This window comes from Meriones unguiculatus, chromosome 8, assembly GCF_030254825.1.
Source record: "Meriones unguiculatus strain TT.TT164.6M chromosome 8, Bangor_MerUng_6.1, whole genome shotgun sequence".
Taxonomy (NCBI): domain Eukaryota; kingdom Metazoa; phylum Chordata; class Mammalia; order Rodentia; family Muridae; genus Meriones; species Meriones unguiculatus.
The window spans coordinates 90,712,047-90,740,002 of record NC_083356.1 but is presented as its reverse complement, the minus strand read 5'-3'; the positions used below and the strand labels follow the sequence as shown (position 1 = coordinate 90,740,002).

The window sequence follows — 27,956 nt, the reverse complement described above, 5'->3', positions numbered from 1 at the left end:
TGGTGGGCTAACCTTGCAACATTCCCAGGTATTTGGAAATGTGCAGTTAATTGTTGTCAGCTATAATTAGTTATTGTGCCTTAGAACATTTGAAGTTATTTCTCCTTCCCAAATGTAACCCTGGGCCCTTCAAACACCTTTTGTTATTCTTCCCTCCTTCTTTCTCTTCCAATCCCTTAACAACTACTATTCCAGTCTATCTATCTATCCATTTATTTATTTATTTCAATTTACATCTCGGTCATAGATCCCTCCCTTCTTTCTTCCCAGCCCCACCCTCCCTCTCACATTCCCTCTCCCTTATTTTTCAGAATAAGGGAGACACCCTACTCAGACAACCCCAGCTCATCTATTCACATGAGGGCTGAGTTCATCTTCCTCCCCCGTGGCCTTGTACAGAAGTCCCATCAGGGGGAAGTGATCAAAAAGCAGACAACACGGTCTATAACAGAGATATCCCTCACTCCTCTAACTAATGGGCCAACATGAAGCCTAAGATGCCCATTGGACTTATCTTCTTGCAGTCTGTGCATTGGAGTATGTCTATCCTGTGCTGTATAACTAAAATCCTCTTATAAGTGAGTATATACCATGTGTGTCTTTCTGTGTCTGTGTAACCTCTCTCAACGATCTTTCCTAGTTCCATCCATTTGCCTGTGAATTTCATGATTTCCTTGTTTTTAATTGCTGAGTACTGTTCCATTGTGTAAATGTACCACAGTTTCTTCATCCATTCTTTTGTTGAGGGACATCTGGGTTGTTTCCAGATTCTGGCTATTATGAATAAAGCTGCTATCAACATGGTTGAGCAAATGTCCTTGTATGGTGGAGCATCTTTCAGGTGTATACCCAGGAGCGGTATAGCTGGGTTTTCAGGTAGGGCTATTCCCAGTTTTCTGAGAAAGCACTGGATTGATTTCCAAAGTGGTTGTACAAGTTTGCACTCCCACCAGCAATGAAGAAGGGTTTTCCTTTCTCCACATCCTTGCCAGCATGTGTTATCACTTGATTATTTCCTCTTGGCCTTTTTGACATGTGTAAAATGGAATCTCAGAGTTGTTTTGATTTGCATTCCCCTGACGACTAAGGATGTTCAACATTTCTTTAAGTGCTTCTCCACCATTCAAGATTCCTCTTCTGAGAATTCTCTGTTTAGCTTTGTACCTCATTTTTTCAATTGGATTATTTGGTTTGTTGGTGTTTAATTTCTTGAGTTCTATTACATTCTTAACAATATCAGCATTTTTAGAATAAATATCTCCAAGTGCTGCTGTGTTGAAGGCTTGGTCCCAGCTGGTGGTGCTATTCTAATCTTACTAATGGATTGACCTGTGTAGTTATTACAGAATGGACTATCAGGGGATGGGTCCTGCCAGGATAAAGCAGTCATCTCCAATGTGCTATTAAGTGATTTTTTTTAAAAAAATTTAAGTTAATACACTTTTCAGTTCAAGACTTTTCTTTTTTTGTGGTACAGAAGGAGAAATAGAAGATCCAAAAATGGGGGAAGTTATGTCTAGCAAAACCCAAGAGACTCAGATTGAGTAAATCTACAATGAAAGGGAAGAAGATAAGATGCAGATACAGGTGAAGACCAACTTTTAGATTCTATAGTAGGGACATTTCAGTACTCTGCCCCAGAACATTTGACTTTTCTGGCAAATATAAACCATATTTTCAACTGAGACCATATTTGGAAACAGAGGTATGTTGGGGTTTGGTCTGATGCTTGTAGTTTGATGCTAATTACTGGCCCTCAAGATCTGGTTGCTGTCTGGATACACCTATCCTTGTTATGTAAACCTGCCTAAGCTAGTATTCCTGATTGGTTGATTAAAAGTCCCGTACCTGGGCAAGACAGAATGGGGTAGGCATGGCGAGAGTTTGAGGGCTTTGGGGACAGGAGAATCACAAGAAAAACAGGACAGACAGGAGAGAGGAAGAAGGAGGATTCCACAATGGGTTAGTAGGGAGAAGGAATCATGTGGGCCAGGATGAAGGACTCCATGTGGATGGAGAAAACACAAAGATGAAAAATATTAGCAAGTATTTATAATGTGGATGGAAGGTAGCCCATATAGAAATGGTTAAGGCAGACGACATTGGAAGGAGGCTAGGAGGTGGGTGGTGTGGTTAATGAGGTATTGTAGGTGAAATATCTGCCTAGCCCAAGGTAAATAAGGTATTTATAAAATCTGACAGGTGTCTATGTCTTATTAATAGTGATAACGGGTTAAGTAATACCACCATAATAATCATAGGGCTAATAAATAACATTATTTAGCCTGACACCCACTTAATTTTCAATGACAGAGGTGGTAATGAATTTTAATTTTCAAAGCTGGAAATTTCTGCATTAGGGAAATTATCAGGAACTGTTTGGTATGCTCAGGTAGACTTGCTTTCATGACTTTCTCATTATGTTGCATGACATGAGTGGAAGCTTTGTTAGTCTAATGGAAGCAGCAAAGCACATGAATGGACCTGATAGTCACTAAGTGATGGAAACAAATAGATGAGGAGGAAACAGAAGACACAGAGGAGCCCACCATTGAGAAAGTGTTGTGTCTACTGAAAGGAAGCAATGATGAGTTTGCCGGCTTGTGGCAGTGAAGGCAGAGGCATCAAGAGCCTGATACAGAGTTGGGAGCCATCAGGAAAAATGGATTCAGAGAAAGGGCTTTAGAAAGAAAGATGAAACTAAAACATTGCCAGCCAATAGGTAGAAGAAAAGCAGGTGATGATGGATACCTGAAAAGAGAAAGGGACTTTTGAAAAATTCTGAAATAAACACGGATGAAACATGATAGAACAAATCTTGAAGGTCTCTTAGAAGGTGAGGATTCAGTGCTAGAGTTATGAACCTGAATATTTAGTTCCTTCCACCTCAAAGCTTTTTGGCAGGAAAATGATTTGTGAAAGCTCTCTGCAGTCCCTCTGAAGGTCCCTGACACAGACGTGAGGAGGCGGATGATAAACTCCACTTCGATGGCAATATCTAATCTGCCAAAATATTTTTGTGAAATTCATGTCCTATATCTATCCAGCTTAGGAGTTCACGAACAAACCCTAAATCTGGTTAACACAGTAACTTTTAAAATACAGACTTATAAAATACAGAGGTGGGGATATCAGTCCCAACTAAAAATAGAAATTAGTCTTAGATTCCTTATTGCCAGTTTACAATGAACTGAGTTTGCTCATGAACAAAACAGGAACCTTGAATACAGAGGCCCCTTTGGATGGAAATATGGCATGTAAATGAGGCTTGCAAATATGGTGGGTAAATAGTCTGTGTGCTTCATGAGTGAACCATATGGAGGTGATATAAAGAAGGGATATGATCTTAGATTTGAACTTAATTTACCAGCACATCTCAAGAGAGCTACCAAGTCTTCTTCATGCCTTGAAACTACACAAAGAAACTATAGCATCACTTGAAAAGTCCCTTCATTATGAAAATGTGTCATAAAATTACCAACCCATTCACCCAATGGCCTTCTGAAGTTGAAGGTGGTCACTCCTGTAATGTTAGGTGTCCTTCCCATGGATCTTTAAGTTTGTGTTTTAATGCCTGCATTCATTTGGGATAGAAAGGTCACCGAAACCTTGTCTTGGGCTCTCAATAACTCGAGGAGAATGTGTCGAGTGAATTGATATGGGTGGCAAAGGATGGCAGACAACCACTGATGTCTAGCAAGGAAGCTGACACTATAGCTCTTTGGGCCCGGGATTCATGACAGAAATATTGTCCTATTTTCCATCCTGTTTCTCATAAAAAGAAGAGTTAATAAAAATGCCACAAATAATAAAAGTGGCGAGGCGCACTCTTAAACTGAGCTTGGAAAAGGACTGTCCTGAAAAAGAGTCAAAAAGCTTTCAGGACATGAAAATGAAGAGAATGGTTGATTTATAATAATGTGCCAGGGACTCTGCTACACCAGAAGTCTGTTCAAGTTTTAGACACAGGGGTGTTGCCTGGTGGCCTCTTTGATACTGGCCCGAGCATACTTTAACTTGACACAATCATTCTACATCATCAAGGACACAGCTCTGTACTTGGTACCCGCTACACCACTTCTGGGACTGCTCTTTTGAACGGCTTGTAAAAATACTAGCAGATGTACAAGTTTACATTCAAGCTTTCTCCACAATCCTTTCCAGCATGTGTTGTCACTTGAGTTTTTGATCTTAGCCATTCTGATGGGTGTAAGGTGAAATCTCAGGGTTGTTTTGATTTGCATTTCCCTGATGACTAAGGATGTTGAACATTGCTTTAAGTGTTTCTCTGCGATTCGATATTCCTCTGTTGAGAATTCTCTGTTTAGCTATGTACCCCATTTCTTAATTTAATTACTTGATTTGTTGCTGTTTAACTTCTTGAGTTCTTTTTATATTCTGGATATTAGCCCTCTGTCAGATATAGGGTTGGTGAAGATCCTTTCCCAGTCCGTAGACTGTCCTTTTGTACAACCACTTTGGAAATCAATCTGGTTCTTTCTCAGATAATTAGGAATAGTGCTTCCCCAAAATCCAGCTATACCCTGCCTAGGCATATATCCAAAATATGCTCAAGTATACAACAAGGACATTTGCTCAACCATGTTTGTTAGTAGCTTTATTTGTAATAGCCAGAAGCTGGAAACAACCCAGATGTCCCTCAGCTGAGGAATGGATACAGAAATTGTGGTACATTTACACAGTGGAATACTACTCAGCAATTGAAAGCAGGAAATCATGAAACAGGAAACAGGACAGGAGCCTAACACAAAGGGCCTTTGAAAGACTCCACCCAGCAAGGTATCAAAGGTGAGGCTCATAGCCAAACTTTGGGCAGAGTGCAGGGAATCTTATGAAAGAAGGGGGAAATAGGGAGACCTGGAGGGGACAGAACCTCCACAATGAGAGTAACAGAACCAAAAAATCTAGGCACAGGGGTCTTTTCTGGGGCTGATACTCCAACCAAGGACCATTCATAGAGATAACCTAGAACCCCTGCACAGATGTAGCCAATGGCTGCGCAGTCTCTAAGTGGGTTCCCTAATAATGGGAACAGGGACTGTCTCTGACATGAACTCAGTGGCTGGCTCTTTGATCACCTCCCTGTGACGGGGGAGCAGCCTTACCAGACCACAGAGGAAGGCAATGTAGCCAGTTTTTTTGTTTGTTTGTTTGTTTTTAATTATTTTTTTAATTTTTTTAATTCTTATTATTAGTTACATTTTATTAACTCTGTATCCCGCTCTCTCATTACCTCCCAATCCCACCCTCCCTTCCTCATATCCTCTGTTGCAAAAAGTTATTAATATTTACTATGGGTTTAACTTCTGGTATCGCTGCTGTTAATCCTCAGCAGCTGTAAAACCAAATCACCACACAGAGACTGGGTTTTTAGTTAACCTAGAACACTAGGCTGGGCAATATTTACTCCCTCCTAAACCTCCATGCCCTCAGTTTCCTAACATTTAGATTTCCCACATTATACTTGCTTTTTGTGAAATCTTAGGTCTGGTTCATGTTCCAAGTCCTCCAAGCTCTCCTCCCGCTCTGCTCTCCTCGTGCACCCCTCTCCTTGAGCTCCTCCTCCTTCTCGCCCCTCCCTGTTCTCTAGCTCCTCCCCTTTTTCCTGTCCTCTGGCTCCTCCCATTGCACAACATTGTATCTAGTTGCTTTATTTGTGTCCTGTTTATACAAGAGTTGAGACAGGATGCTTATAGTGAGTATCACAATGCAATATCCAAATTGAAACCAGAGAGTTGGGGGTGGGGAAATCAGCATTTGAATTAACAAGGGTAAGGCATATACATTTTGAAAGAACATTATACCAACACTCCTCCCTGCCCCTTTCCAAGTCCACTGATTGGGGAGGACCTCCTCCCCTTTCATCTGACCCTGTTTTATCATGTATCTTCAGGACTGGCTGCAAAGTCTTCCTCTGTGGCCTAGCAGGACTGCTCCTCCCTTGGGAGGTGGGGAGGTCAAAGAGCCTGCCATTGAGTTCCTGTCAGAAAATAGTCCCTGTTCCCCTTTCTATGGGAAACCAATTGGTTACTGAGCTACCATGGGCTATATCCAAGCAGAGGTTCTAGGTTATATCCATACATGGTCCTTGGTGGAGTATCAGTCTCAGAAAAGACCCCTGTGCCCAGATATATTTGGTCCTTGTGGAGCTCCTACCCTTGATGAGACGTGATAAGCTAGGGTCAGATGGAAGGGGAGGAGGACCTCTCCTACCAGTGGACTTGGGGAGGGGCATGGAAGAAGATGAAGGAGGGAGGGTGGGATTAGGAGGAGATGAGGGAGAGGGCTACAGCTGGCATACAAAATGAATAAACTAATTTATTTAAAAAATAAATAAATTTTTAAAAAGAAAAAAATAATACTAGTAGCTTTCCCAGGTCGAGTAATAGAAAACAACAAAAAAGCAACAAAGTGAATCTCAGTTCAAGGAGACTGCGGGAACTGGTATATAAATGTACACTTTAGAAAGAAAGGATGCATTGTAATATATTCCATTTGTAGAAATCATTGCAGCAGAAATCTTAAAGGGAAATATGCATACTGTTTTGCTTCTTAAAATGACAGGCTGGTCTGCCTGAACAGTAACAATGGTAGGGTCCTTCCTGTGCCCTGTCACATCGCTGTGTGACTCTTTGCAGTTATAGTACTTCAAGGATTTCCTTTGTGAATGTTTTCTCACCATAGTAAAAGTGTACAAAAAAATGTGCTTGCTCTCTTTGCTTCCTTCATTTCTCGCCCCCTTCCCTCCCCCTCTCCCTCTCTGTTTCTATGTCTCTCTTGTCACTAACCTTTCTTCTGTCATCCTCTCTAGCTTCCTTTGTAATTTCCCCTTTGTAGAGTCTCTCATGGGCATATCTCACCTCTTATTTACTACATATTGTCATGCTCATCCTGATTTCCGGGATCCCATAGTTCCAGCACAACTCAAGAAAGCTCCTAAATCTCCTTCATGCCTGCAAACTATAACCTTACTTGCTAAGAAAACTCCCTTTACTATGAAAATCAGACACATTCACCCCAAAGGGCCTTCTAAGTTGAAGGCAGTCATACCTGTAATGTTAGGTACCCTTCCCATGGACCTTTTGACAAGTTTGTGTGTTGATACCTGCATTCACTTTGGATTTAAAGCCCACTAAAACCTTGTTTTGTGCTCTTAGTAACAAGCCCTCAAGGAGGAGGTGTTGAGTGGATTGATGAGCTGAATCTTTACTCAGGAAAGGGGAAAGCATTCCACACAAATGGAGGAATAGGGACAGTCTTGGAAGTGAGTGGACTTGACTTCAGCCAACCCTTTCCCCAGCCCATTACTTCAATAAGCAGAACTCTCTGAGGAGGGAGGTTTGTCTTGGAATAACATCATTTACCCAGACAAGGAAAAGAATGTCAGGCTTGGAAACTGGAAGAGTCAGGGCCATATCTTCTTTTCAGGGCTGGCACACAGAGTGAGGGAAAGAAGCCATTCCATTCCCAATAGAGTATGAAGCCAACACTACACATTCCTCAGACCCACTGATCTTCCCGGCACACTAGGGAGGACTGGAAAAATGTGAGTGTTGAAGACCTAGAAGAGATGATAAATTTGGGAGTCCAACTTCAAATGAGCTAAACAATCAAAGATTAAAAACTTATCTCTTTGGATGGCAAGTTGTCTCAGTGAGTGAAGGTGCTTTGCCACCACACCTGATGATCGAGTTTGATTTCCAGGACTTGCATGGTAGAAAAAGGGGACTGACTCCCCCATGACCTCCACATGTGTTCTTTCTCTGTCCTTCTCTCTTTCTCTACACACACACAAACACACAAAAGCATAATAAAACCATCAAAAATCAGAACAAAGACAACCACTGTTGTTACTCTGTTATTTCTAGCCCAAAGCCCCTGAAGTGGTCAGTGGTCCTAAGTCATCACTGAAACTCTTTTCCTTAATGGATATGTCACCCCTCGTGCCAGGCTACTGGGATTCAGTGCTGGATTCTTCCCAACATACTACAGAGCTTTCATCCTGAGCTGACAGAGTATCCCCTGCATGACAGCAGCCACCCAAGCTCTGTGACAACAGGTGGACAGAGCCAGGCTCCTGGATTTCTGTCAATGGAAGATGATTACATTAAGCCTAGATCCCAGGATGAAGCAGATACTAGAAGAGTTCTTAGAGAAATTATAGGAAGGAAGATAGCAGAAAAGAAGAAGGTCTCTATTTGTGACAGGCTAGGACTGCATGGCATCCAATAAGAACATTAGAATAACTGCTAAAGTAACCAATGAGATGGAACTGGAAGGATGGCTCAGCAGCCTGAGTTTGATTCTGAAAGACATATAAAAGGTGGGAGGAGAAAACCAACCCCCAAATGCTGCCTCTTGATCTCCACATTCATGCAGCGGTTGGTAATGCATATCTACATATCACACAGGTATATATCCTCACCCAGAGATGGCTAAAAGTATTTTGTCTTAATGAGGAGGGGCGGGCAGAGGCAGAATAAAAAGCCATGGGGAACTAGTTCCCACAGAAACAGCCCTTCACGGGAAGATTGGGAAGTAGCTGGACTCATTCATTGGTCCTTGGTGTCCAGGTCCTCTCACTTCGGGATCATTTCACGGCCATCCTTGCTCTTTGTAGTGGGAGCCTGTTCTGCGTGGTTCCCCCATAAATCACCCCTGTAATGGACTAACTAGAAGCGACTCCCTCTCCTGAGTGCCCATTGCAAATATTGCCATGTGCCTCTCATCTCCCAGCTCTTTGGTAGGAAGGAACAAAAACCATCTATTGATCACAGTTCTGCCTTATTGCAATGATCAAGGTTAAGAAATTGTGTTTCTTAACTGCCGAGGTGGGTTACTTTAATCATTGTGGCTCGGGAGTAGGTTTTAAGGAATTTTAACTCTGACAGATTTATCTTTTTTTAATTCTGGGTGTATATGAATCCCAGTGTGGGTATGTGCACATGTGTGCTAGTGCCCACAGGGGGACAGGAGAAAGAATGAGACTTGTTGAAGCTGGCGTTACAGGTGGTTATGAACTGTAGGTTCTAGGAGCCAAAATCTGGTCTCTGCGAGAGCAGCGTATGCTCCTAACTGCTGGACCATCTGTCCAGCCCTGGATTTGAGTTTTTAAATTCTCCTTGACCTTGGCGCATGGAGACCCAACTCATTCTCCAAATTCATTTTTGCCGACGAAGAACCAGCATGTTGGATAACCACTTTTGCCACATTGTGTAAACCTGTTAGGCTTAACCAAAGGTTGGTCTCTAAGCTTTTCTTGTGTTGTTTTTGAGGGCCCCTCCCTCTACACTAGCTAAAAGAAAACCTACACTGAGATCATTGAAACACACTGGAAATGGATGTTGGAGTGATGTTCTCAAAGGGCTCCTATATACTCATAGTCTAAATATCTTGACCTTCAGGGAGTAGGAAAGGAAACCCTGTCGCCAGCCCTTGGCCTAATTCATCCGAGTCCCAGAGCTGACATTATTTATGGAAATATAAGCAGTTGGTTGGATGAATGCCCAGAGGCCTTGGCATTGTAGGTACTTAAATAAATCAAATGATCCAGAAAACTGGTATTATGTTGAGACCTCCACTTGAACTGCCACCTCCCCCAGTCCCACTGGCAAATGTAAAGGTCAGAGAGGACCCTCCTACCTTATAAGGGAGAGCAGATCAGGGTATGAGGGTGCCCAGCCAGCCATACCAGGTGACCAGTGACATAGAGACCTTGTAATGTTACGGCAGGGGGACAGAAAGAAGCCATCACATTTGCACAGTATGAGGATTACTGCTTAGGTAATTTGTGGTAAAAATTGGGTAGGTTTCTCAAATCTAGGCTGTCTCCTAGGACTTCACTCTGAAGATTTCCTAAAGCATACTTGCATTTTTAATCAGCTTCTGGGTTTGTTTTTTTTTTTTTTTTTTTTTTTTTTGCTTTTTTCTATCATTTTACTAAACAGCTTTACCCCTGTGGCTTTTTTTTTTTTTTAATCTAGCCATCTTGCAATTTCAGGCATTTCTCAGAAATTTACCCTCGGGAAAGATAAATCTTACACGAATATGAAAGAAATGCAACTCTGCCACCTAAAAAAAAAAGTCAGGATAAAGAAAAAAAAGATATAATTGAATATTGACCAAATAAAAACTGTCTTGTTCATTCCTTACTTTAATATTCTTTCTTCGAGCAAATTCCAGAAGTCTGGCCTCTGCTGCATAGACTGATCTTTCAGCAGGATCAGCAGGAAATTAGAAATGCAACATTAGGATACTTGGAACATAATTTTTGAAACCAGATTCACATCTGTCTACAAGTTCAGGGAGGGTGCCTGTGGAGACCAATCAATGAGTGGCACATCAATTATCACAACAGCTAAAACCACCCCAGTTACGGTTCAGAGGCACTCAGGGTAGACTTCACTTCCCTAGGACTTAATCAGATGCTATCCATAAAAAAAAAAAAAAAAAGTCACACATTCTAATTCCTAACGCAACCATGGTGACCTGGGCTTGGAGCCTCTTCTCTTTGTTCTCTCTCTCTCTAGGTGTTGATGTGAAAACTAATAACAGTTAAGGAAAGGGGTCAGCCCCAAAGGAGGTGCAGGCATGCCAGGCTATCCAGTCTCTCACCTTCCTTATGTCCCTGTGATGTTTCTTCTGCTGTAAACATAATCCCACTACCTAGAACACTGGGACAAAGAGTATCTCCTACCAGAGCTTGCCTTCAGCATTTCAAGACACAAATCATGGCTGGCAAGCTATTACCATGCTTATTGGAATTCAAGAGTTGTTTAAAAAAAAAATTGATGTTGAGAAGAGTTGGGTTTTGGAAGTGAGAAGAGACCACAGGAGAAAGGTATTCCCATGTTGCTACATTTAATTTTAAAAAGATCTACAAAGGGATGTTCTCATATACTGTTTGGGGTCCCAGCTAATCACAGTAGTCGATTCACTCCTCCATCTGTGGTCGCTGTTGAGGAAAATGTCCTACCTCAAAGCCCATGCGAGAGAAAGCATGAGTGTGATGGTTTGAATAGGAATGCCCCTCATAGACTGTGTGTTTGAATGCTTGGCCCATAGGGAGTGACACTATTAGGAGGTGTGCCTTTGTTGGAATAGGTGTGGCCTGTCACTGTGAGGGTTGGCTTTGAGGTCTCAGCAGCTCAAGTCAGTCTCTCCTTGTTGCCCACAGATCAAGATGTAAACTCTCAGCTCCTTTTCCAGCACCATGTCCGCCTGTATGCTGCCATGCTTCCCACCATGATGATAATGCACTAAGCCTCTGAAACTGTAAGCCAGCCCCAATTAAATGGTTTTCTTTAAAGCAGTTGTAGTGCCTGTGGTGTCTCCTGACAGCAATGAAACCCTAACTCACCTGTGCTCTCATGCCTGGGAGCCATGATGATCTATGTGACCAGAATGCCTTGGGCCCAAGAGAGCCAAGATGGAGGCTGCATGGAGGCCTGTGGAAAGCCCAAAGCTGCTGAAGTTCAAACATAAGAAAGTATCGAGTAAATTGTGCAATTGGAGCAAACACAGAGAGGTCATAAGAGAAACACTTGACTATCCCCAGAGAGCAACAATTGCCACTGGGTATCCAAAAGCACAGACAACATCAGGAATCCAGTTCTTAGGAGGGAGAAAATAAGAAGACACCAAATAGAGCTGTAATTGGAGAGCCATAAATGAAAGAATTTTGTGAGCCTGAGCCCCAAGCTCTCCTGCTTTATCCCTGTGGGCTAAAAGTCATCTCAGCAAGGCCTAGATAGACTCACTGCTTCAGGATTGGTTCCTGCACAGGTTCTTGGCTGATATACATTCTATTTTTTTACCCAACCGTGACCTTAGTTTTCTTTCTGTTCCTGTGACAAAACACCTACCAAAAGTAACCTAGGGATAAGAGGGTTTGTTTTGCCTTACAGCTTATAGTTATTCCTGAAGGGTAAAACAGGGCAAAAATTCAAGGCAGGAACTTAAGGCAAGAATTGAAGCAGAGACCATAAAAGAACACTGCTTACTGGCTCGTTCTTTAGGCTATCTTTCTTTACCTCCCAGGACCACCTTCCCTCCCAAGAGTAGCACCACCAAACACAATCTGGACCTTCCCACACCAATCACCAATCAAGAAAATAATCCCACCACCTTGCCTCCAGGCAATCAGATAGAGATGACTCTAGTTTGTATCAAATTAACCAGTACAGCCATATATAAATCTAAGATGCAAATAAGCTAGGCTGATGTTTTCTCATGGGTATGCTACAGTCTCATAGTGTGACAAAAAAAAAAAGAAAGAAAGAAAGACAATGTAGCAATGTAGGAGCACTTAAGATAAATTATCTTTTAATTGTCAAGCGCAATAGAATTGGTATCCATCAGCACCTTGAGATGGAGGCAAAAGAAGGATAATTAAGCCCAGCTTTCCAAATAAGCATCATTGCTAAGGTTACAAAACACTGCAGTGTTACCAAAGTTGGTGAAATCAATTTCCATTTTGCTGCAGTGTGTGTCATGCAGAGATTGCTGAAACCAACAAAATGAAAAGCATTAATAATTGGTATTAATAGCTTCTATAAATTAATTTGCTCATTTGCCTAAAAATATCAGCCAAACAATACATCAAATGAAAACTATTTACACCAGATAATAAAAAGCAGGTACTTTCTATTGTTTTTAAAAATGAGGCATTAGAAATTGAAGAAATCTAAGCAGATACAAACCAAATGAAAACCCCTTTGCTAGGAAAAACAAAGCCAATTTAGTTGTATGCAGAAGGGTCATTTTTTGACTTTAGGAATGTGGAGAATATAAAGCATATTACAGAAAACTAATAACTTAGAATCGAGGTAATACAGGTTCCTATCTGTTTACTGTACTTTCTATCAAATAACTAAAAACATCACTGATTGATCCTCCTACAATTCCATGGAAACAGATGAGAAATAAATAATAAACTCCAATAGGGAATCAAGTGGCAGTGGGGTTAAGCCCTTTGGTGAAAAGAATTTCATGAATTAAACTCAATGGGTGTTTATTGCAAAGCCATGGTTCAACTGCTGTTAGTCTATTTCAGAAGATAGCGGTGGATGTGGTGGGAAGTGAGAGGGCTGGAGCATTAAAGATCCTCTGCTTTTCATTTATAATCATAGCTTGCGCTTGCCCAAGCTGTGCTCCATTCTTCAAGACTAAATAATAAGATCTGAAGACTGTTAGACCTTCAGCTTGTTCCTCTCTTCTATCTCCATTCTGCCTGTTCATTTTTTTTTTATGCTTTTGCTAGAGGCTGGCGTCTTGATTTCTTTTCCCTTTGCTATGAAAAAAATACCCTGACAAAAACAACTTAAGTGGAAAAGGGTTTACCTCACAGTTCAAAGTACAGTCCATCCATCAAGATGTGGAAGCAGGAGCTTGCAGCACCTGGTCATATCACAGACACAAATAGCGAGCAGACAACAATCAATGCATGCTGCTGCTCAGTTACTTCCCTTTCTCTGTTTATATAGGACCTCAGGGAGGGAGGGAGGGAATGGTGCTGCCCACTGGGAGAGTCTTCCAACATCAATGAAAATAATCAGTATAATCCTACAGAGGTATACTCAGAGGACCATCTCATAGGTGACGCTAGGTCCATTTTCTTCTTCTGGCTAAGATAAAAAAGGATATCCTTGAGGGCAGGATATTAGCTGTGCAGACAGCTGATAAAGATACATTCCCAGTTCCTTATGGAATCCTGGCCTGAATTCATTAGTTACATAAGGGTGCATAGATAATATTCATATAATATTCAGAACTTGCTCTCTGACTCAGTATTGTTTTCACACTAGACGTAGAAATAGTGTTAATAGTCTGCTTGGCAATTAGGAGTAACCATCGCAATGGGTTTCTAGCGGCTCCTGACAAAGCTACCCAGCAGCCTCCCCACATCTTCCATTTAGGAGAACTGCAAGCAAGAAAGGCCAGTCTCACCAGCTGGGTACCCACTCTGGGCCAGGCATATATGAGAGTATGACAAAGCCATTCAAACGTTGGCTGCCTAGAAATGCTCGGAACAGTGCTCCACCGATGAAAGTTCCTCATTAGGTCCACCTTGCCCCTTGCACTTAAGAGATGTCAAGGAAGCAGACGTCAGGGTGCCCTTTGCCTGTGCTGTTTCCCTGTTAAGCTCTGCCAGTCTCACACGACACTTTCCCCTCGAGGCAAGGCAGGATTCTCTGAGCAGGAGAAGTAAAGGCTTATTAGGATTCTGCATGTGTGCCCTGGGACCCGCATCCCGCATGCTCCCGTGCTGTCCTTGCATCGTTAGCACAAACACTTCTCCACAGCTGACAAGAGACATCAAACTACCGTAGGCAATCGCATTTCCAGAGCAGTAGATAATGAAACTGGAAAGACGTGGCCTTGCCCCTTGCCTCGCCCAGGAAGGAGATTAGTAGAATAGTGCCTTCCCTCCCCAATAATGAGGTAAGAAAGTTTGGTCTTACACTATTTGACCCTTCCTCCACCCCAACCATGAATTCTGAATTAAAAAAAAAAAATGCTCCTTTACTTCATGATCTTATGTAAGCTTGAATTGTATTTCCACTTAATTAAACTCGCTTTTGTCTTTGAAACTTTGCATTAAAAAGAATACACAGATGTCATGTAGAGCGATCCCACTAATCTATTATATCAGTCAAACAACTGCAGGCTGCCCCCCGGGTGAACATTGTTGCAATTATGATCAAAATCTTTCTTGTCTTTCTTCAAATGAAATTTTAAAACCCGGGTCAGTATAAAAGTGCAGGCTCCGGAAGCAGCTAAGAAAATATCTTCTCAAAGTGGTGGTGGACATTTGAACTTATGACTAATTGCGAGAAAAGACCCACTGAACCAATATAGATTTGCCTAAATTAGGCAAAATACTGCATTGTTCCTATAGTGTGCATCTTCACTTAGTTACGGCTTAATTTTCTTCTGCTGGCTAACACCGAAAAGGACATCCTTGAGGGCAGACAGCCGACAAAGATGCATCCCCAGTCTGAATTCATTAGTTAAATTAAGGATGCATACAGAGCATTCAGGACCCACTCCGTAAGTATTGATTTCATACTAGATTTAGAAATACGTAGAAAGAGCAAACAGGAACTTCTGGGATGTCGAAGGGCATACAGGAGAGGAAAGAAGAAAGCAATCTGGAAGCCATTGCTTCCTGTGGATTACAGGGAGCCCGTGAAAATCTTGTTCACTGGTTCAAATGTCAGCAGCGTCTCATCAACAAAAATAGGAAGAAAACAAACTTATTTGAAGCTTCTGCTTGTAGAAGGCAGCGCCCACATTTCCCCTTCGCCTCAGCATGATGGATGGAGTCCACTGTCTCCATTCCTGAAGGTTCCAGATTCTTTCACTCGGCTCGCATTCAGTGAGGACCCCTGATGGGCTGGATATTCCAAGAGAGTTTTATGCTCCTCTGTGCTTGTGCAGGCACCCCGGCGGAATCACTTGACCCACGGGAGGCAGTGTGGCCCACACAAAAGGTGATCCTCACTCCAGGCTTACTCTCATGAAATAATTTGGGAAGGGCTGCATATACTCCCTACCCCCTTGGAGGTTTACAACGAAAAAGAGTGATCCCAGGGAATTGCAGTCTACAGGGAGTGCCTCTGTCTGCCCAGCTTTCAGCCGTGTGCTCAGGCAAGCCTGCGTGGCTTGGTAGGCTCCACCCTCCATCTCTAGCTTCGTAGCGTTGCCTCGGCCATCTTCACAGCTGCCTTCCCTCGCAACCTATCACTGTGGGCAACAGGAGCAGATGTTTATGCCTGCCCACCCAGATCTACTTCTTCCCGCTTCCCTTCTGGTTTCCTGATTGGTCGACTTCCGTCCACCGTTCACAACCTGCTCCCGAGAGGACACCAACTGCCCTTTGGATGCGCTGGGCCAGAGGTCACTACTTCTTGCCTGGTTCCCGGAACTGAGTGTAAAAAGTCCATCGTCTTGAAGTGTTTCCAACACCTTGCCAGCCACTGGGTGGACAGTATGTCTTATCTGTGGCATCTACTTACAAAGGACATGAAGGACATAAGAGATTAAAAGGAGTCGGACCCAGTGGATCAAGCCCATCTTGGAAACTGGCTTTCTTCTGGACTTCTTGATATGTGAAGCAAGAAGTTCATTTGTGCCAATGTGATTGTGATTGGGGTTCTTTTGTCATTGAAGTGGTTCAATGGATACAACCACTTTAAATACAAAGACCCCATGCCTGTCTGGGAACCCTCTGAAACCTTGTTGGAATCTGTCTCCAAGAAGTGCTTGCCACATTTTGCCCAGCCTCCTTGAAAGACATTTGCTGTTGCAAAGGATTTGTGGATTATGTAGATGAGGGGGGTGTTTAAAGAAATCGGCTGTCAAATTCCATGTGCACCCCTCATCTGCATAGCTAACCCCAGAAATCTCTTGCAGAAGCAAATCTACACATTTCCCCTTTTTTTTTCTGGCTCATTACTCCGATTGTCATTGAATATTTTTAAACTAACATATTTCCTATTTTCTTGATCATTAAAGACAAATTAACCTGAAGGCCACATCATTATGAAATGGATTTTTATTTTTAAAAACTCATGTGATAGACTCCAATGACTGGATTTACTTTTTGAATTCTAGCTTTCAGAGAAAAGACCACGGAGTCATAGGCGCAGAAAGCTGGGCTGGTGGGATGGCTCATAAGTTAAACGTGATGATATGAGTTCAATGCTGGAACACTGGTTGAGGGGGGAAAAAAAACAACAACTGTAAATTAAATTGGCCTCTGACCTCTATATAACATATGTTCTGTAGAATGTGCATATGCACACACACACCCACAGAGAGAGAGAGAGATTTTTTCACTAATCTAGACTCCCGAAACAAAATCAGAAGAAAAATTTAATTACACTAATGATTATAATCTTACTAGACAATATGTCAGTTGTATGACAAAAAAGAAAAACCCACTGGGGAATAAAAAGACACTAAAGATGCTATTTAAATGTTTCAAAGGAAGCCATACAGAATACCAAATAAGTAGAAGCTATGGACACACAAATACCTCAAGGTACTGCATGAAAAGTGGGATGAATCATCCTTATCAGGCTTCAAAACTGATGCTTCCAGGTGAGTCTGGGGTTGAGGTAGATGGGTCAGATAAAGTAACCGGCCACTCCTTGTTTCATGGGAAGCTGAAAAGTCTCCCTTAAGAGGAGTCACTCGCAAAGCATCAGGATAAAGAGACCAATACAGCCTGTGGCTGACATCAGCACATAACCACCATCGCAATGAAGTAACTGGAACAACCAATCAAGACAGAGAAGGCAAACCCACTGGTGCCGAAGTCAAAAGAAGTATACAGCAAATTACTGCCCAGACTGAGTGTTCACCATTCACACCATGGACCCTGCAAAAAATACAGCTTTCTCTTCAGTCAACTCGTAACTTATTATAGGTTAGGGCTCAGAAGGTTTGTCCTGGACAGGGATCTTGCCAAAGACCACACCATTTCTTTGTATCCAGCTATCCTGGATGGAGGGCAGACAACCAGATGCAGAACCAAAGCAGGTAACTGTGTTCTAATAAAATTGTATTAATAAAGCTAGGTAGTGGAATGGATTGGGCTTATAAGACACAGTTAACCAAGCAAAGACAGCATCACTGCTGGGTTCTAACAGAGAAACCAGCATTCTAATGGCCCATGTGTAGAGGGGAGGAGTTCCTTTTTAACACATAAAAGAACAGAAGTGGGAGGGAAAGACATGGGAGTCTAGAAGCAGCAAAGAGACATTCACTTGACATTCTGAAACTGTGCTATAAAAGGGAAAGAGGGGGCACTGGGACCCGACATTTCATTGCATATTTAAAGTTTTTCTGCTGGTCTTGACTGGCATTCAGAGAAGATTGGAGTGGAGACGACAACTCTTTTCAATTTCTTGAGAGTCTCGGTAGGCTGTGGCTAAGGACGGACGTGTCACAGTGACATCCGTCTGTCTCCCCTGGTCAGGGAAGTGCTCTGACTTTCTCAATGTGCTCTTTGTATTTAGCCTCTGAGAGGAGTCTCTCCTCTTTCACCCCTGCCCTACCCCGTGAAAAAGGAAAAGCAGAGAAACAAGAAAACCAAGCCACACTGGCATAAAATTTTATTCTTTCTGACAACATGTATCATCCACGGTGCCTGGAAACACAGGTGTAGTGACACTGGTAAATGTGCTTCATCGGAGGCCTCCACATGGTCAAGAAACACACAGCATGCGTTGTGCTACATAACCCAAAGTTTTACACCCTCCCCCCAACCACCTCATAATGGGCAAATGGATTCAGAGGATTCCAACTGGAAAATTCCCTCCTACCGCTGCCTTTTTCATTGACTAGGTAGTTTGTGGGTACTGCTGTTTGGATCTTGACTGTGAGAAGGTGAAAGTTTTTGGTCCTCAGCCCATTGGTACCATTAAGGGGCTGGTTGAGCCTTTAGGGTATGGGGGCTAGAAGGGGGACTTAGGACATGAGAAACATGATCTTAAAGGGTACTGTAGAATCCTACGTGCACATTCTCCCACCCCCCACTTCTCTCTCCTTTTCCTTCCTTTCCCTTTATTTAAAAGAAATACGTATAGGGGCGTTTTGCCTGCATGTATGGCTATGTACCACATGTATGCAGTACTACCAGAGACCAGAAGAGGGCACTGGGTTCTCTGGGATTGGAGTTAACAGCTGTGAGCTGCAGTGTGAGTGCTGAGAATCAAACCTGGGTCCTCAATCCTAACTGCTGAGCCATCTCTCCATCCAATCCTCTCTCCTTTTCAAATTTCTATTATGAGGGAGTGGCTATTCACTCTCTAACACAAGCCCCAAACCAGTATGTACTGTGATCTCCAAAATTTTGAGTCCAGTCTTCATAAATGGATCATCTCAGGTACTTGTTACAATACTGAGAAGCTAACACAGTAGAGAAACAGCTCTCCCATGGGTAAAAGGGTTAAATTTCACAGAGATGCTCTGAGCTAACCACAGAAACCAGAGAGTCTGACCCAGCAGCCTCTAAGAGAGTCCATGAGGTCAAAAAGTCCTTCCAGGTAAAGGTCTGATCAGGCCAGGGCTTATCAAGTTACTATGACCAGGAACAATGCTGGCAGGAGCCTCCAACAGAACTGACAGGAGGCAGCACCCCTAGCAGGACACTGGACATTAGGTAGTCCTCTTGTTTTCTACCAAGTCCTCATGCTCAGTGCTGTGACCTCATGCAGGAGCATTTCAGCAGAGTAAACCTTTGCCCTCTTCTTTGGGGTCCAACATATCCTCTTTATCAAGTGCAAGATGGGACTCTGCTCCAGTGTTCACCCATCCACTGTTTCTGCGTTGTGCTTTTGCATTGCTGGTCTCACCTCTCCTGGGCACAGCAACATCATAGCAAGGGAAGCATGAAGATCCACGCCAGCACTGGGAGGTAGGGTGCAGGGACACTGCAGCCAGATGTCCTCTGCGCATGCATGACAGCAAAGACGGCATTCGTGTGGTTGGTGGGCAACTCTACATTGCAGATCATTCCTTCGCAGCAAGACCTGCACTCCTGTGTATGAGGAAGGAAGAGGAATGAGAGTGAAGAGCAGGGAGGAGGAAGGAACGAAACCTCCAAACAAACAAAAGCAAAGACAGGTGCTGGAGTTGATAGTCCAGCCTGTGGGTACCCTTCCCCTCTGGAGCAAAGACTGCCCTGAGGATCTGCATCCTACCCTTTTGAAGCACCTGTGTCAAACCCAAGCATAATGGAGGTGCAGGAGGGAAACTGAATTAAACTGCTCAGTTGTTAGATCTTGCCGGGTTTCTTAGGAAACAATGAAACCAAAGTGAAAGTCAGGAACCTTTTGGACTTGACTTTGGTTTTCTTTCTTAGTATTACTTTGTTAGCTGATAATGGTGACTTGCTGTTGTCTCTGACATCACCTGAGTCCTATTATGACTGCGGTGGTGGTTAGCTTTAAAAAGAAAGAAAGAGAGAGAGAGAGAGAGAGAGAGAGAGAGAAAGAAAGAAAGAAAGAAAGAAAGAAAGGAAGAAAAAGAAAGAAAGAAAAAGTCCAGGTTCTTAAGAGTGCTTTCAAGGGAAGCAACCTTTGATCGCAATAGCAGTGCATGCTTAGCCCAAACCCATGACCTCATGAACAGATTTCCAGGCTCACACAGGTTTCCCAGCCAATGAGGCAGCAGAAAGGCAGTAACTCCAAACACAGCCCTCAGTGGCTGGCCAGCCAGCTGCCCAGGGGAAGTTTTTCTTTTCCTTTTCAAATCTTACTATGTAACCCAGGCTGGCTTCACAATCATGATCCTCCTGCCTCAGCCTCTAAAATACTGGGATTCAGGCTTGAACCACTGCGCTTAGCCTGAGGTACTTTCAAAAGATGTTGAGGCCCTAGACCTCTATGTGATGTCCCATTTCACTCAGTCTAGGACGCTCCCTTCCAGCCTCGCCAACACACCTGTCATTGCTGTTCATACGGCCCTTGTATGATCAGAATTGACAGCCACTGATGTCAGAGTCACTAGCTTACATTCTAAAATCCTATTAAAACATATTGTCAAAGCATTTTCTCCCAAATTTTAGGATCTCTGCTTATAAGAGTACATTTTTGTTTGGGATGATAGAATGAGACTATTAAGGAGATTAGCTGATCCAATATGTTGCTACATTTATCTTACTCTCTTAGACCCCTTCTCTGAGTGGAGATGCCAGCATTTCAACGGCAAAAGCCACACCTATAAGCCATGCCTATTTTCTCCTTTATACCTTACAGTTACCCTGGGAAGAGGTTGAGCTAACTTTTGGCCAGGAACAGAAGACATCATCCAGACTCCAGCACTCCTTACTCTCTCAAGGATGGGTTATTCTTGAGCTTCTAGACTGGCTTCAGACTATTTACGCCAGTTCTGAAGCCCCAGAAATTAGCTCTGCAGCCTGGAAATTAGCATTTATTCTTACTAACGTTATTGCTTTTTGAAGATAGAATATTTTCAAATGTCTGCTCTCTTCATTGGCACTGTAATGGAGTCTTTTTGTCAGGGTACAAATAAACCTAACTTATTGCTCCTCCACCTTGCTTCTCCTAGGATGCAGAACTTACCACCATCACCATGAAACCTGGGAATGTAACAAAATACACACACACACACACACACACACAATCTTTACCGTGTGTTCCGAATCTCGGCTGTGGCGGCAGCCAACAAAATGACATTCGTTTTTAGAGGCACACTTTTTAGTGATGGATGTACTTCTTCCATGGCTGGTGAAATGATGAACTGTCAAACAATACTGTGTGTCTAGGAAAATTTAACAACAAAAAAACGGCAATTTTATTTTCCATATTGCTAAAGAGACCCCTCGACTATTGTGCCAGAAAAGACTATCATTCAGAATAATCTTCGGGCTTCTAGGCGACAAACTTAATAACAGCGAATGCTACAGTTTGTAGGTGGTATTTCTACAAAGACATCAGATCCCAAAGCACACATGTGTTTGAAAATGAATATAAATGGGGATCCAGTTCCTTTGGCATTAGCTGAAGCTGAGAAAAATGTGCAGAGTTTTCATCAATCCTTGGGCCTGCTAATAAAATATGCAAGTATTTACGTCCCTGGCCTGCCATTTTTTCCTCTGAAGCACATGTTTTGGGACTCTAAATTAAGACAAAAACTGTGAGCACCCAAAAAAATACATGTCTGGAAGCTTGGAGCCTCATTCAATGTTTGTTTCTTAAATGCTACGTGGCAAATGGGCCTCCAGCTATATATCAGAACACCTTTCTTCCTCCTCTTGCTTATTCAGATTCTAAGCCTTCTAGCATGTTTGACTGTTCCTCATCAATGAATTACACTTTTCATGTCCTCTTTATGCCCTGTTTCCCACCCATGTGGGAAATGAGCTGTATACTTAGCTCATTTCTGTAGTGTTATCCTCACTGCTTTACCCATCCACTTTATGACAGCATTCTCCTAAGAAAGCGGTCCATGTGACATTATAGGATATTCTGTTTTAGTTCCGTGTCTCCTTTTTGCTACCAAAGACCATGGATCCCATGCTTTTCACTATGGATCCCCATAGCAACTGACTGGGAGGAAATGGATCAAGATTGAGAAGACAGAGTTCCTGTCACAAGTCCTATTAGATCCTTTAAGATCAATGTGCTTTTCAGTGAAATGCTAATATATACAGTGGCATTTTGGTAACTTCAGGAATATTGACAGTGGCAAACACATTCACATTGTAGATTGGTAGTCAGTTATCCTCTAACTTGTGCTCAATTATTCAATCCTCACCATGAGCCTTTGGAAGGCCGTAGACAATATTAACATCCTTTTCTGTTGTTGTTGTTTTAGACATCTCATTACGTAGTCCTGGCTGGTCTGGAGCTCCCTACGCAGACCAATCTGACCTAGAACTCAAACAGTGAACCTCTTGCCTCTGCTTCCTGAGTGTCGGGGTTAAAGGCATGCACCACCATCTTGTCCGTGGTCATACAGGTAGAAGGGTTACATAGATGTAAGGTAGGATTCTAACCAAGGCAGGTTTCAAGGATTTGTGCTCTTAATCGGTACACTTGGCTGCCACTCAACAAAAACTAGACAAAAGTAGCCGACTTTTGGAGCCTGAAGGAAATGGAGCCATTAAATGCTTTGGAGAAGGCATTTAAAGGTATACTCCAAACTCAGAATGATTGGAAACTGGTAGTTGTTGTGTTTATCTGGAGAATTGCATAGACCACACACATGAAAGTGGCCTCTAACCAGTCAACACAAATGCTATTTTAAATAAAACAAACACACAAAAAATCCATCTTGTCATGTCGTTACATAGAGACCTTGTCCTAACCACATGGACAGAACGCAAGTGAGACTGCATGGAGAAAGGGAAATCTGAGATGACGAAGAGCAGCAGTTCTGGGTCCACTTGCTGAGGATGAATGGCTGACTATCACTTCCCTAAATATCAGCAAAGGGAAGCGTAAGAAATGACACCTCAGTTGTAATTCCAGATGGTTAACATCTTTAAGGCTTCCCTAGCAGATGGTCAAAAAATGAGTTCTCCAATAGTAATAAAAACTGCATGGTACTGGCATAGAAACAGAATGGTGAACCTATGGAACCGAATAGAAGACCCAGAAATAAACCCACACACCTACGGATCCTTGATTTTTGACAAAGAAGCCAAAACCATACAATGAAAAAAAGACAGCATCTTCAACACAAGGTGCTGGTCTAACTGGATGTCTACATGTAGAAAAATGAATAGAGATTCATATTTATCACCCTGCACAAAACTAACATCTAAGTGGATCAAAGACCTCAACAAAAAACCAGACATACTAAATCGGTTAGAAGAAAAAGTGGGGAAGAGCCTAGAACTAGAACTCATTGGCACAGGAGACAACTTCCTGTACTGAACACCAACAGCACAGGCTCTAAGATCAACAATCAATAAATGGGACCTCATGAAACTATAAAGCTTCTGTAAAGCAAAGGACATTGTCATCAGAACAAAACAACAGCCTACACACTGGGGAAGGATCTTCACCAACTCTATATCTGACAGAGGGCTAATATCCAGCATATATTAAAAAAAAACTGAAGAAATTAAAAAGCAACAAATCAAGTAAGCCAATTTAAAAAATGGAGTACAGAGCTAAACAGAGAATTCTCAATAGAGGACTATCAAATGGCAGAAAAACACTTAAAGAAATGCTCAGCATCATCATTTATCAGGGAAATGCAAATCAAAATGACCCTGAGATTTCACCTTACACCCATCAGAATGGCTAAGATCAAAATCTCAAGTGACAATGCATGCTGGAGAGGATGTGGAGAAAAGGGAACCCTGTTCCACTGCTGGTGGGAATGTAAACTTGTACAACCACTTTGGAAATGAATCTGGTGCTTCCTCAGACAATTAGGAATAGTGCTAGTTCAAGACCCAGCTATACCACTCCTAGGCATATATCCAAAAGATGCTCATGTACACAACAAAGACATTTGCTCAACCATGTTTGTAGCAGCTTTATTGGTAATAGCCAGGAGCTGGAAACAACCCAGATGTCCCTCAGCTGAGGAATGGATACAGAAATTGTGGTACATTTACACAATGGAATAATACTCAGCAATTAAAAACAAAGAAATCAAGAAATTTGTAGGCAAATGGTGGGAACTAGAGAAGATCATCCTGAGTGAGGTATCCCAGAAGCATAAACACACACATGGTATACACTCACTTATAAGTGGATATTAGACATATAATATAGGATAAACATACGAAAATCTGCGCACCTAAAGAAGCTAATCAAGAAGGAGGATCCTGGGTAAGATGATCAATCCTCACTCAGAAAGGCTAATGGGATGGACATTGGAAAAGGGAGAAAACAGGGAACAGGAAAGAGGCCTATCACAGAGGGCTTTTGAAAGACTCTACCCAGCAAGGTATCAAAGCAGATGCAGAGACTGATATCCAAACTTTGGGCAGAGTGCAGGGAATCTTTTGAAAAAAGGGGAAGATAGAAAGACCTGGAAGGAACAGGAGCTCCACAAGGAGAGCAACAGAACCAAAAAATCTGAGCACATGGGTCTTTTCTGAGACTGATACTCCAACCAAGGACCATTCATGTATATAACCTAGATAACCTAGAACCCCTGCTCAGATGTAGCCCATGGCAGCTCAGTGTCCAAGTGGGTTCCCTAGTAAGAACAGGGAATTTCTCTGACATGAACTCAGTGGCTGGCTCTTTCATCACCTGCCCCTGACTGAGGAGCAGCCTTGCCACGCCACAGAGGAGGACAATGCAGCCAGTCCTGATGAGACTTGATAAGCTAGGGATAGATGGAAGGGGAGGAGGACCTCCGCTATCAACGTACTTGGAGAGGGCCATGGGAGGAGATGAGGGAAGAAGGATTAGGATTGGGAGGGAATGAGGGAGTGGGATACAGAACAAATAAACTGTAATTAATGTAAAAAAATAAAAAGTTAATTTTAAAAAAGAGCCCTCATGCTGTGCCAGAAGGTGGTGTCATTCCTCACTGGTTCCTTTAAGACTTGGCCTCTCAGGTAGGCTTGGCAGAGCCAACTAAGCTGCCTATGCTGTTTCTGACACTGTTTGGGGATGGGAAGCTAAGGTCTCCTGTTTGTGTTTATCTGTGGTTCAAAAGCGATGCTATCTGGGCTAGAAAGATAGCTCAGCACGTGTTGCTCTTGCGGGGAAACTGGGTTCAATTTCCAGCACCCACATGGAAGCTAACAAGCATCTATTAACTCCAGGGGATCTAGTGTCTTCTGGTCTCCTTGGACACCAGCCATGTATATGGAGCATGGTCATACATACAAGCAAAATACTCATGCACATGAATTAATCTTTAAACGATTTTTAAATAAACAAAAGAGATGGTATTCTAAAGCCCAGGAGCAGATAAAAGGTTTTGGTTGATAAGGAACAAATTGGAGCATTATGCACAGACACAGTATGCACAGATTTTGAGAGGCAATTCAAAGAGTAAAGGGAAAGCCAGTGAAAAGGGAAACTTTAAAGCTATTCTACTTCTACTTGATTTTCAGTGGAAATTTAAAGTCAACTGTTAAGGAATTATATCAACCATCTGAAATAAATTAGGAGACATCGTTATCAATCAACCCTAAAACATTAAAACAATTTAACCAGTCTCTTTCTGAGTGGATATAAAGTCTACTCTATAAGACAGGACTTGTGCCTGGTACTGTTAATTGGGACAAAACCCTGTGGCTAGCTAGGTCCTAGATCCTAGGAGAGAGCCATCTGCTATTATTCTGCTAAATGGACATAGTAATACATTGCCCCTAAGTTGTTGCCTTTATTCCCACAGATTAGCACGTCTCTCAACCCCATCAAAGAACCTTATTTCTACAGGACAGATTGGCACAAGTGGTCAATGTGCAGACGTAAGTTTGTGGAATGCTCAGTGCTCAATGGGACAGCCCCTACTCCCAAGGCTAAGAGATCACCATGGAGAAGAAGGGGACAGAAAGATTGTAAGAGCCAAGGGGAATGAGTATCTGCGGTGAAACAGTTACTTGCCAGACGTGACAGGGCCATTGCATACATGAACTTACAGAAGCAGCACAGAAGACCTTCACAAGATCAAGCCACGCAAAGCCCAGCACAGGCAAGGGAGGGATTCAATAACTCCTTCTCCTGGCCGAGGAGGCACTGGCAGTTGATGGCTGCTCAGTCAGTTGAGTCAGTTTTCTTCAGGATGTGGCCCCTGAGAGGATACTCATGAACTCATGACCAGTATATTATCTTTTATCTAGCCCCACTGACTGGTCTTAGTTGGTCTAAAGAAAAAAAAAACCCTCAAAATTGGGGGAAAATAGAGGTGTGTGTGTGTGTGTGTGTGTGTAGAGGAGGACAGAAGGGAGAAATTGGAAGGGAATGAAAAGAGAGCAGATTTTATTAAAGTGAATTATATGCATATATGAAATTCTAAATAGAAAAAATCCTTTAAAACAATTAAGAAAAATTTTTGTGGAAACATGAAAGAAAAGGCACACAGTCACACACGTACAAGCATATAACAATTTAAGAAATGTAAAAGAACCTCAAGGAAAAAGATTCTAATCCTTGCTTCTTCAAGGAAAGAGATGATGAAAATCATTGACCATATGGATGCTACGAGCATGAACACTTAGCTTAGCAGTGATTAATGGTAACATCATAGCCAGTAGGATTGTTTTTGGGTTTGTGTGTTGGGGGTCAGGGGGGAATCCTACAGATTTCCTATATCTGGAAAAAAATTAAGCCATAATTCTATAAATAATGTGGTATACAAAATTCTAAAGATTCACAGTAATAGATCCAAACCAGCAACTTCTAATTTGTATGTCTGTTCTGCCATTTGTTTTTCTTATGTCACTGCATCTAAAAACCTTAAAATCGGAACAGCCCAGTCTTATAGCAGCTCTCTGAGTTCTGAAGTCCTGTCAGCATCTTCTTTCAGTTTTACTCCCAAATTTGTATGAAAACATTCACTGTCCTCACTCTGTTTTTACCACGGGGAGTTCCAGTTCCCATCTTCCAACCAAAAGCAACAACAGTTCCCACTTGATGTAGTCTTTGACTTGGTCTTCAGCTCTCCAACAGTATCGTGATCTCACAATCAGTATCGTGTGTTCCAATTTCCATACTCTATCAGGAAAAGAAATGTCTGCACGTCTTTGCACATGCGTCCCTCTCAGATCATGTCTCCAACTTCCACTGTACCACGGTGGCCAGTCTTTCCTGTTCACTGAAAAGGCCACACCACCTACTTCCCCTGGAAGCCTTCACACTTCACACTTGAAATCTCCCTTCCATGCACACCTTTCCTGCAGAGCTCTGTCTGGCTTCCTTGTCTTGGCCGTTCAGGTCTTTGCTTTAAAGTATATTCAGAGAGGAGTTCCCATGGTTACCTAGTCAAAGGCATCCATTCATCTTTCAGCAAGTATTTACTGAGTGCATATTAGGAGCCAGGCCCTGGACTGGGCACTGGAGAGATGTCAGTAAACTACGCAGGATAATCAGATGTTTGTTAGGAGAGTGAATGAGCTTCCCAGGTATCAGTGAATCTTGAGAGTAGAGTACAGAAACCTTTCCTTTCCTTAAGCCAGTAAGTATGACTTTCTAGGGTATCATCAAGCATCAACCGCATTTCTGGAATTTTTTTTGAATGTTTTAGTCAACACTGTGGTTTCTGTCCTCTTGATAAATACCTCTTAAGAAATTTTTCCTCGTGATGCATACAACTGCATGCGGAGGCCTTGTTACCCATTTCCATGTTTTCTCAGGATAATCTGGTATAATAGATAGTATTTCTCAAGAAATCCAGGACCCTGTAGAATTCATTGGACTGTGTTGGCATGCTAATCTATTATATATGACTCCTCCCTCCGGTGAAGGGAAGGACCTAAA

General features: G+C 42.5%; 1 protein-coding gene across 10 annotated transcripts in view; it reads right to left on the bottom strand.

Annotated features, from left to right (window-relative positions):
• Positions 1 to 18,106: 18,106 nt before the first annotated feature.
• Lypd6b (LY6/PLAUR domain containing 6B) overlaps positions 18,107 to 27,956 on the bottom strand; it is a 161,150-nt gene continuing 151,300 nt past the window's right edge. For all 10 annotated transcript variants that reach the window (XM_060390137.1, XM_060390138.1, XM_060390135.1 and 7 more), the window contains 2 exons: positions 21,185 to 21,315; positions 18,107 to 19,570 (listed from right to left, as the gene is read on the bottom strand). In XM_060390137.1, coding sequence (XP_060246120.1) covers positions 19,406 to 19,570; positions 21,185 to 21,315 — 296 coding nt within the window. In that variant the 3' untranslated portion in view covers positions 18,107 to 19,405. The remainder of the gene's footprint in view (positions 19,571 to 21,184; positions 21,316 to 27,956) is intronic.